The sequence below is a fragment of the Trachinotus anak genome, unplaced genomic scaffold (genome assembly GCF_046630095.1).
Source record: "Trachinotus anak isolate AG129_WGS33_773 ecotype Australia unplaced genomic scaffold, CSIRO_AGI_Tana_v1 ptg000004l, whole genome shotgun sequence".
Classification (NCBI taxonomy): domain Eukaryota; kingdom Metazoa; phylum Chordata; class Actinopteri; order Carangiformes; family Carangidae; genus Trachinotus; species Trachinotus anak.
In genome coordinates, this window is record NW_027273855.1 from 19,898,350 (window position 1) to 19,909,781 (window position 11,432).

At 40.2% G+C, this 11,432-nt stretch overlaps 1 protein-coding gene across 1 annotated transcript; it reads left to right on the top strand.

The window, feature by feature from the left end:
- Positions 1–979: 979 nt before the first annotated feature.
- LOC139620824 (translocating chain-associated membrane protein 1-like 1) lies at positions 980–10,540 on the top strand. The gene is made up of 11 exons (XM_071476750.1): positions 980–1,388; positions 2,254–2,314; positions 2,433–2,551; positions 3,682–3,798; positions 3,883–3,941; positions 4,805–4,889; positions 6,666–6,736; positions 7,330–7,434; positions 7,523–7,666; positions 7,829–7,989; positions 8,136–10,540. Exons 1-11 carry the CDS (start codon positions 1,269–1,271, stop codon positions 8,207–8,209), a joined length of 1,116 nt encoding a protein of 371 aa, XP_071332851.1. The 5' UTR covers positions 980–1,268; the 3' UTR covers positions 8,210–10,540.
- Positions 10,541–11,432: the final 892 nt, after the last annotated feature.

Here is an 11,432-nt window from a genome sequence, read left to right on the forward strand (position 1 = left end):
GTTGCAAAAATGTAACCTCCAGAGAACCACAAGGTAACGCTCCCAAATGGCTCTTAGAGGGTTACATTTGAGAAACCTTTCTTGGTTGACAAAAGCAAATAAATATGCTGCAATACATAATACGCACTTGTTACACACCTCCCCGTCTTGCAGGTTGTCCTTGCCGGGAAAAAGTGCTGGGCTGCTCGGTCACCTGGCTAACTGCATGACCGTCACAGCATCAGCGCCAACACCGGTTCCCCTCCACTCATTAGGCCGGCTCCCTGTGCACTCACTCCGCATCTCCTCTCCAACAGCTGACATCCTTTCTGCATCTGCTCTAATGGCAAACTGCTGATTTTCATTTGTGTCACTGTCAGCTTTACTATAATAAATTGTATTTACAGGCTTCTCTTGCATGGACTCCCTCCATTTCGCAGTCAGTTTGTGACACACTCTGTGTCAAAACATCCTCAGTTTTACATCAGTATTACGTGGGATTCAAAATTATAACATTTCTATACATTTATATATCTTCTGACAATCCCTTGTCTTCTCTGTGTCACTGTGCCACACTCTCTGTCTCCAACTTCATGGCCTCTCTCTCTCAGACTATTACTGTAATCAAGGAAAAGCCTGAAAAATGGTTTTGACCTAGTCTTGTTTTATTGGGGGCTCCTGATCCAGCCTTGTGGCAGCCCTTGGGGTTCTGGGCCTGTTGCAACCTTGCCTTGTGGGTAATCTAGTCTTACTATTCTGATATACAGTACCTTTTCCAAACAGACCTGTCATTTCAGACAACAGTGTGCTAAACACTATAAAACCAATATAAAAACAATTATGCATGACTCAGACCACATACAAGGTGAATTTGGTGCGTTTCATCTGTTGTCAAATGGAACTTGAACACTGGGTTCTTACGTGGGGTACGTGAAGGCACCACGGTCCTGGGTTCTCCTTCTACGTCAACGGCACTGGGCGGTTCATGAATGGGGTTTCGAAGTGGGAGGGCCCCTCATCTGACTTCACCAGGCAGGAGGAATAAAGTGGGTGTTGTGCTGTGGTGTTTGGATCTGTGCGGTGTACTCATGACTCTTCATGACTGTTTTTAAGCACTTGAGCAGTGGTTCTCCGTGCTTACGAACTGCAGTGGAGCGACCGGCCCGGAGCAGCGTTACATCCGCCAGTTGAGACGTGCAGCGGGGGAAAGCTAGCTCCCAACCCAGCCAGGACCACTCAGTGACGGCAGCCCTCGGACTCAGACAAGGGAGAGCCGTGTTGGATAAGCCATGGGTTTCCGTAAGAAGAACAAGAGCCCGCCGGTGCTGAGCCACGAGTTTGTGATCCAGAATCACGCCGATATGGTTTCGTGTTTGGCCATGATTATCCTCCTCGGCCTGATGTTCGAGGTACTGTTTGAGCTGTAGTTAGCTGGCTGATGTTAGCTGCTGCTAGCTGTCGTTAGCTGACATGACAGCAGCACTCAAGGGGCAGGGCGCTAGCGTGTCTTTCTCCCTCCCTTCTCATGTGTCTTACTGAATGCCAAAGAAGATGGTGAGGAGGCCCACTGGCACAGCTATCAGGTCGTTTTACCAGTCGGCTAATTTATTGCCTCCATAGCAAAATAATACATGCATCTGGCCTTTAGCACTAAGATGATCAAGCTAAATGTCTGCCTGCATGCTACCCATTTTATCTCCAGCCCTTTGGCTTGACAGAGCAACTATAGCTGACTAGTACCTAACCACATTTTAATGAAACAAAATAGCTCTCCTCCCACTCACCTGTCCCCACCCAAACCCAGCCACCAGACTGAAAACACTGTGTAAATATCCACCCACTTTAGATGTTGTCTAAATCGACCTTTATTTTTGAAGATATATCTGGGTGGGATGGCCACACAATCATCCTGACACAGTCATAATCATTGTAGGAGGCCCCCAGACCCCAAGTATGGGAATCAGTGACTTCAGGATCTTGCAGTGACACAGCAGTCCTCACTCACCACATGTGTTCATGAAATGATGACAGAATCGTTTGACAGTTTGATGCTAAAAGATGAAATATGGATGCAGTCAATAAACCATTGTGTTTCTGTGCACCTGTCGAAAAAAAGGGATCGTAGCTGAGAGTGAGGTTCACTAACATGGGACAATCAAAAAGGATTATACACACAGTTTATTAACACAGAGGGGTGATTTCCTTTTGAATGAAATCTGTCAGCATCAGACTCAGAATCAGCCCACTAATCCTGTCTCTGTCTTTGCTTTCCAGGTCACAGCAAAGTTTGCCATCATGTTCATCACAGTCCAGTACAACGTAACACAAGTTCTCGGTGATTAATTCAGTATTTTGATTTCTAAATAAACTCTCTGAACTGATTGCTTACTCTGCCTCCTTAACCAGTGTTTAGGTTTTAACATTTTAATTTTATATTTCTTTGTTTTTTGCAGATGAGAAAAGTGAGCCGGTGAACCTCTACCAGTATGGTCCTAAGGATGTGGCCACTGTGTTTTTCTACCTGCTTATTGCAGTCATCCTTCATGCCTTGATACAAGAATATATTCTTGATGTGAGTATCCAAGCTCAGCAGTCGTCATACTAGTTCACATAATTTCTCTTCGTGACTATGACTTTTAATTTATATCTACACTGGGGCCCAAAAGGGATGTGAAAGTGGTGTCAGACATGGTATAAGTGAAACAGAAACTTTCTATCTCCAACTTCTCAGCGTGCACACAAGTCTCTCTTTAGAAAAAATTAAAGCAAATCACATTAGCTGACCCAACCTGTGTACTCTACACAGCAGTCTGTGCACAGTCTTTCATCTCAAAAGGATCAAAAGTATCATAGGCTCAGTTACCATATGTATTGACTCTGTTTTGGTCTGACTGTTTTTTTTGGAAAGCTGTTTTTAAGTGATCAAATCCCATCCTTCCACTTAAAACAGTAAAACATGATGACTGAATCAGTGCTCATGTTCCTTCTGACAGCTTTGGCTTTGATAGCAGTTCCCAGTATCATTAAGAGAAAATAATATTTTTATATGACTTTATTCCAAAAATAAAAATCTATTTTGGAACACATTCAACAATGTACAAAGATTTGTTTTTTTTTTTAAATATCTGTCTCTTGTAAAGGGCAGGTTCACATTTTTTCACGTCTGTCTTAAAACAATAATCCATTGCCCAAATGAACACTGAAACATTGCTGTGGTCGTTCCTCCTGTTCGTACCAGCTATTAAGAGATCTCTTCCCCATCACACTTTTCAACACAGTTCAATAATTGGGGCCCACAATCCACAGAAATTCATTCAATTCAGGGTTCAGTGTCTTGCTCAAGGACACCTCAGCCTGTGGAGTGGAGGGTCAAACTGTCAACCTTGCGATTAACAGACAACTTGCTCTACCTCATGAGCCATCCAGATTGAAGACAGACTTGGAAAAAATGTGAACCTAAGGACTGCCAATACAGCATTATAAAAGTGGATATAAAACTTACATGGCTACTCTTTTACCTCCTTTTTCTCATAAATCAATAACTGATAACTAATCTACAAATGTATTTGTTTTGAAACGAGATGAGTACCTGAGATGAGTACGGCGACACATACTTTCATAATGAAAATGGAGGAACTAAATGTCCCCCGTGTTTACTCGTGACAAACAGTATTAATGTGTTAATATTTTGTTTGATTTCAGAAGATGAACAGAAGGTTGCACCTGTCAAAAACCAAACACAGCAAGTTCAATGAGTCTGGGCAGCTCGCAGCGTTCTACCTGTTCTCCTTCATCTGGGGCTGCAGCATCCTAACAGCGGTATGAATGTCAGGAGTCACAGAAATCCACTGTCTCTGCCTGCATTAGGCTTTATCTCATGCAGTGTCTCTTTTTCTCTGACAGGAGGACTTTGCAACAAATCCGACTTTCTTATGGGAGGGTTATCCACACACTCATATGGTGTAAGTAAAGATTTCTGGACTCAGATCTTATTTTATAACTGTGATTAATCCCAGAAAAATCTAAAATCTTCATGTGTTATGAGCTTTAACAGTTTGAGGTCTGCTTTCATAATGGATGCTGCATTGATAATGGATCAGTGAGGAATAGTGTCAAGCTACACACATGATGTTTTGTATGTGTGTTTCCTCACTGGTTTGATTTGTTGACATGTCACTGTATTTAAGCCTCTGCGCCGGCAACAGCCGTGGACAAAGGCATTGTGTCTCCGTCCGTCCCTTTCTTGTAAATGCAATATCTCAGGAATGTTGTGAGGGAATTTCTTCAAATTTGGCACAAACATTCATTTGGTCTCAAGGATGAACTGATTAGATTTTTGTGGTCAAAGGCCAAAGGTCACTGTGACCTCACATCTGTCCCATTCTTGTGAACGCAATATATCAGGCATGCCTGGAGGGAATTTCAGTACGGCTGCCACAAATGGATAAACTGATTAGAATTTGGTGGTCAAAGGTCACTGAGGTCCCACAAAGCACATTTTTTGCCATAGCTCAAGAATTCGTATACTAATTATGATAAAAAATAATCTTAATACATTTTATTCAATTTCTTCGTAGTCTAAACTACATATATTATATGTGTCTGGACAGACATGGATGCAAACTGCAACCTGACTGGCTAACAGAGGAGAACAACCGCAAGGCAGTAATTCTACTTTAAATAATGTTATTGAATGTAATCCGAAAAGTTATAGACCAGTTCAATGTGCACAACCTGATCTACTGTATATTGATATAATAAAACTTGTGTCCATGCTGAAATAACAACCAGACTCTCACCTCTGCACAATCTGTCCTCTGTCTAGTTTCCAGGTCAAGTTCTTCTACATTTGCCAAATTGCCTATTGGCTCCATGCACTTCCTGAGCTGTACTTTCAAAAAGTACGCAAGGTAAGAATCAAAAGATGATGTTCTTTAAAAGTGTTTCAGACTCTGGTATGGTGCCCTAGGTTAGCAGTGCAGCAACTTATTTATGTAAATGAGCGGTAATGCGGATATGAGATGCTGCATGAAGTGAAAGAAAAAGTTGTCAACTTTAATTTGGATTTTACAGACACATCATCCATATCATGTCTTAACAGATGAAGTGGTGAACAACCTGAGTCCCTTTCTCTTGCTTTTCTGTGTCAGCAGTAATAAATCAGATAGACTCCATTATATTAGTTGCTGTCAAAGTAAAAATGTTTTTGTGCTATGGCCTCTGCAGTCTGTAACTTCATGATGAGTGCAGTGGTGTTTATACCTCAGTCAAATGGTCCTCTAACCATTTCTAATCCCTGCTGGCGTTTTTAGGTGTATTCATGAGAAATCAAATGAAGGCTGCTGAAATGTACAGCACAGAGCATAGAGGCTTTACTTAAAACAATCACACTTCTTTTGCAGTACATACAAACAAGCAGGAAGGACTAAAAGTGTTTTTTGCTCTGATAAAAGTGTTTGTGGAATTAGCAAGAAACTAAAGACGCCATTAGTTATTATTGTTCCATCTTCTGCTTGATTGAACGTGGGCGATATCGATTACATGCATACATTATTTCAGACTGGAGCCAAGTAGATGTCAGGGCTTAATTTGCATAGAAAATATATCATCGCTTCAAAGCTTAAAGGTGCTTAATGAGTGCTTAATGGGCTGTATTTTTAAGCTCGCTGACATTAAAACAAAATCTATGATAAAATAAAATGTATGTTATGTCAGTAGCAGAGTGATTAATAAAGATGTTAAAATATAAATAAAGCGTGTTGAAATTGAAAGAGTAAACGAAAAATTACAAGCTGTGCTGGAAACGTCACATACATAGTGTGAAATCTAAAATCAAACACACTTCCACCTTTGTATATAGCTAAGGACCTGCTACATGAGAGTATATTCTGGATATTCTGCACTGCTCAAGCATTGTTCCATACATCACCTATCGTGTACAGGTCGTGTACTGTATGTTTCTTAAATTACAGAAATTGAAATTTATCATTATATGAACTCACAACAAATAACAAGGAATGTACAAAACATATATCAAATGAGAGAGTCGTAAAAATTTGAATTTTATGTTCAGGAAAACCAGAGCCTGAACAAATTGGAAAAAACAATGTTTTTCTGTGAATTTACAAACTTGAGGATGAATTTAAAATGTGTCAATTATTGAATAAGTACAGAAATATGGCATTTTGTGTTAATTGGACTTGGTTTTTTTTGCATGTGTGTTTGTTTGTTTGTTCTGACAATTTTCCAGTTACTTATTGATATTTACTTTGAATATAAAGTGTGGACTATAATTTAGTACTTGGTGTACGGTGAATGTAAAAGCGTAGATGGGCATAATAAGCTTTGGCTTCAGCCTCCTTCTCAGTCTTATTTAAGAGGATATCACATATCACGTTAAAGTGTATTTAGGTGTACTAATACGTACATATTCTACTCATGTATGTATTAATACTGAGTGGATTATCCTGGTGAAATAAAGTAAGTAATTGAAAGATTAATAATACTCTTCAAGAGTGTTTCATAATGAAGTAAACAGAATCACTAAAATGTTTACTTAAATACTTTATGTCCAAAATGTTCAGTGCTGTAAGCCAACATAAATCTGCCTTGTCTTCCAAACTGTTGGTTACTGCCACAGAGCGTCTGCTCTTACTAACACAGGCTTTCTTTTTTTCTTTCTACAGGAGGACATCCCCCGCCAGCTCTATTACATTTGCCTTTATGTTGTCCACATCACTGGTGCCTATGTCTTAAAGTGAGTGAAATGATGCATCTGTTCAGCAGCTTATTCTGAGAAAGCTCTCACGAAAATCCAATTTTTCCTGGTAATGTTTGGGCGTGTTTCAAACCACTGCTAGATAACACTGCATTAAACTTTTCTTCTGGGTAAGGTGGTGTTACTTTTTCCTATTGCAGGGAAGTGTGTGAGAGCAAATTGAGAACACTCTTCTGTGATTAACCACTTCTCCTCTTACCTGACACTTTGCCACCACACTATGTCTAAGTTTATGGAGTGACTGATCTTTTTTTTCTTCAAGTGATGGACTGAGTGTGGCTGAGTGGCTCAGCTGTCAATTTATTGCACTTTAATGTCCTTAAATGACCCCATAAAGATCATGTTTTAGACTCTAATACAGGTCAACTGACTTGGGGAATTGATACTGAAATTGATTTGTATTTTGATCTGTGAGGCCTACCTCCTTTTGGTCAAGTCCTTTCCTTTAAGACTATTGATCTAAAAAATGTCATGTGTGAAACAGATATGAAAATGCTCTTGGACCAGAGTAGTTTGTTGTGATTTTCTTAATTCTGTGTTTCTGTCCTCTTCTCTGTGTCCTGTTTGTTCAGCCTCCACCGACTGGGCCTGGTGTTGCTGGTCCCTCACTACCTGGTGGAGCTCCTGTTCCACGCTTCACGCCTCTTCTACTTCAGTGACGAGAACAAGCAGAAAGGGTACTATTGTGTTTAGTATTTGGAGAGTAGAAGCATCTTGTCATTCTGAACAACCTGATACAACATCCTTTTTTTTTTTTCTTTACAGTTTTACTCTGTGGGCGCTACTTTTTGTCATCGCCCGCCTCCTCACCCTCACACTCTCAGTTCTGACGTTTGGCTTTGGGCTTCCCCGAACAGAAAACCAGGGCTTTTCACTAGCGGGAGGCAACTTCAATGTGCTCACCATAAGGCAAGTCTAGAACAGCCCTTATTGTCTCATACCTTGCTAATTCACCGTTGGCATTACGATTAAAAGTAATTGTTTTTTTTTTAAAAAGCCAAAGTTTTGTTTTCCTGTTCACAAACTGAATCACTTGAACTTCTTAAAATATATCTTCTCCACCCTCCTCAGGATGACTTGTCTGGCAGCGATCTGCCTGACGCAGGCCTGGATGATGTGGAAATTCATTAACTTCCAGTTGAAAAAGTGGAGGGAGCACAGCCAGAACCAGGCCTCAAAGAAGAAGATGGTCAGCCCAAAGAGCAAGCCTCACAAAAGGGAACCTACACGGGGTGAGCATTCAGGCGCCTGAGCATCTGCTCAGTCACCCAAACAGACACAATGTGATTCTGAGTTTCAATCACTTGACGTGTAAGATTGGTCTGCCGTGCAGTATATCCTCTGAATTAGGGATGTTTCTATTCACTTGTCTTGTCAGGAGGTGCTGCCAATGGGGTTGTGAAATCTGAGGATAAAACATCACCTCGAGCAAGAAAAGCCAAAGCTTCATAGAGACGGAAGAACTGGAAGAAAAACTGAGTGAGGGAGTTTGTTCTGACAATGAGACATTATGTCTTTACACAACTTCAAATTTTGTCTACTGCTCTCCAAAACAAATGTTTAAGCGCACTAAGAAACCTTACATAGCTGTCCCTTTGGGGTTGAAACTCCCCTTTTAAAAAAAAGTTTAGTGTTACTGTCTGCTAGAAATGTTTATTATTAATTTGGGGCCTCTGCAGATGGGACGTTGGCAGGGCAGAGCTGGTTTTGATGCTTTAACAGGATGGATTAAGCTCTTCAAAGTGTCCTTTTGTGTAAAACAATGATCACTCGTCGGGTATTTTAAAGTGAGTTGCTCTTCAGTAATTTGACATCGAATCAGTTGTTATCACAGTACCTTAAAAAGTGAATTTTGACTTCAGGGCAACTTCATATAAAGTGTTAATGTACAGGTTAACTGTACAGAGTGTCATTTCAAGTTTGGGCCTTATTCAGTGAAACTTACAAAACAGGCCAATGGTTCATGTCCCAAAATAAAGCCTTTCTTGCTCTGCAAGGCAACACTTCGATATTCTGGTGTTGTCAGGAAAGGATCTTACATGAATCGCTCCAGAGGAATATTTGTGCTATTTAGGTATTTGACATAGCTGCAGCCTGAAAACTGAAGCTTGTACTTAACTCCTTGATCATTTACTGCCATCTTTTGACAGCCTCCGCCTTTGAAATCCATTATGCTCCAGGATTGAGGCACTTTTATATTTTTGTTTGCTTTTATCACTAGCCTGGTAACCAGCCTGTTCCAGGGGTTCATCCAGGTTAGGTGACTTACCAAGAGGAAGCTGTACTGTAACCTGTGATGCTGTACTGTATGCATACAGTTAAATCTTTATAATGGCATGATTGGAAACATGAGCAACAAACTGTGTTTGGCTGCACTATTACCAGTCTTTTATATGGTAATGTCAATGCATGATGGTTTAAGGCTAAGACTTTTGGCTAGTTCCTACCTGTGCTGTTGAGTTTGCATCTCTCTCTCTCTCTCTCTCTCTCTCTCTCTCTCTCTCTCTCTCTCTCTCTCTCTCTCTCTCTCTCTCTCTCTCTCTCTCTCTCTCTCTCTCTCTCTCTCTCTCTCTCTCTCTCTCTCTCTCTCTCTCTCTCTCACAGACAAACACACAAGCATTCAGTGGCCTTTTTACAACTGCTGCAAGAGGTTTGAGTTATTTATTTTTGTCATATACTTCAGATAGTTATTATTTTATATGCTTTGAAAAGCTATAACCAGCAAATACAGCGGTACATAGCAACTGCGTTCAGTTAATCCAAACAATACAATCTTTCTTCAAGTGTCCTTATAACGTCAGTGGTTTGTATCACTTGTTCTGCTTGTGTTGCGTTCTGTTTGCCTTCTGTTTTTTTATTCTTGGGTATCAGGGGACAAGCTATTCACCACTTATAATCTTAAGTTACACCCCATATTGAAATGGGAAGTGTGTTTGCGAGGTATTGTGTTTGTATACCTGCGCACTTACTCGTGAGTGTGTGTGTGTGTACAATATTGTTTCGCCTACTGTGTATGTTTGGGAATTAACTGGGCCTGAATGATGATGATGACTATGATGACAACAATGTTTATTGCTTGTCTCGTAAAGAAAAAAAAAAGAAAAAAATATATATATATATTGCCTGTGTGCAGAGCATGAAATGTGACAATCTGTTCATTGACTCCTGCCCTGTTGGTTGTATTTCACAATCATATCCTGTCCTTCAACTCACTTTTGTTGGGCCCGTCTCCGTTCCCAACACGCTTCTATGTGTAAAACACTGAGTTGTGGATAGGTGTGTGTTCTATAGGATATTGGTTACTAAATGCTTCTGTGTTCTGTCTCTGCCCTTCAGATGCCCTATCTTGTGTGAGAGAGATTTTGTGATTTCTGTTGCCAAACGTGGCATGTTTTGTCCCTCCTGCTTCACCTTTTCAATGATCCTGACATTGCTATGGAGCACACATATTGTACTGTTGGCCATACTCTTTCCTGTCATGGACCAAGTCCTGCTCCACTGCTACACCACTGTGCATGTGAAGCTCTGTACAGAAAAGACTATACTAACTGTCTGCAGACTGTTGGAGTTGGGAGTCTTAGTCTAGAGCAGGGAGGAGATGAAGATGCCATTCATTTTTGCTCCCTTTAGTGCTCCTTACTGGGACTTTAGTGGTCTTTAAAGCCCTATGTCTGTGTGTGGCAGTGTCATAGGAGGGAAGGCGGAGCAGAGGACTTATGTACCAGCCTGTTATTAAACTGTCTCAGATGTAAAAGATTAAAAAAAAAAAAAAAAAAAAAAAAACTGACTTAACCCAACACTGTACTAAAATATGTGTCAGATTTTTAAGCTATTTTTATAGAGGGGAAACTGTTGAAATTCACTGTTGTTCAGTACACAAGTGTGAATATTTGTTTTGCATCCATATTGATATGAATTGTTTTTTTTTTATATAAGAATGAAGCTTGCTGAACTGTTAGCGTGGGTATACATTGTGGTATGAGTGTAAAAAATTGACTTAGCCTAATGGTTTATTTAACTTCATGGCCTTATTAGAGCAAAGTGAATTCAGTTGTGTAACAGTGCTCAGTTAACACTACGCTGCAGGTGCACACTGCAGCTTTCACAACTACATGTTTTATGATAGTGAAAAGCACCATCATGGTGACACTAGTCATCTACACATCAGTTTAGAAATATGATCAGAGAAGCAAGTGTTCAGTATAGTGTTTTATTTTTCCAATCCAGCAGGTGTGTTGTTTTTTTTGTTTTTTTTAGCACTTGTGATTACAGGCCCAGATGTAGAAGTAACAAACTATATTTTGCAGAGTGAAAACATCTGTAAGCCTCTGTTGCTCATCAGATGCCACACTGTACAACAATCAGCAGATGTTTAGGCTCTGAAACATGAGCCACACTGCAGTTCCCCTCGCTTTTAGACACAATAGCCTGTATAATCCCACAGGAATGCACTTTTTTGCATAATATGCATTATGTCAGAGCACCATAACACTGCTCACTTTGGGCTGTTTCTGCATTGATTCTCAATTAATTACAAATTGAATTTACTCAAACTGTGTGCATTGTGTAATTGTTGGAAACTAAAAAAAAAAAGGCTGCAGTGAATTAACTTTATGAGCAACCTCTAGGTGGCAACAATCATTAATGCATTTGAACGTGAGATCTCTTTTAAAAA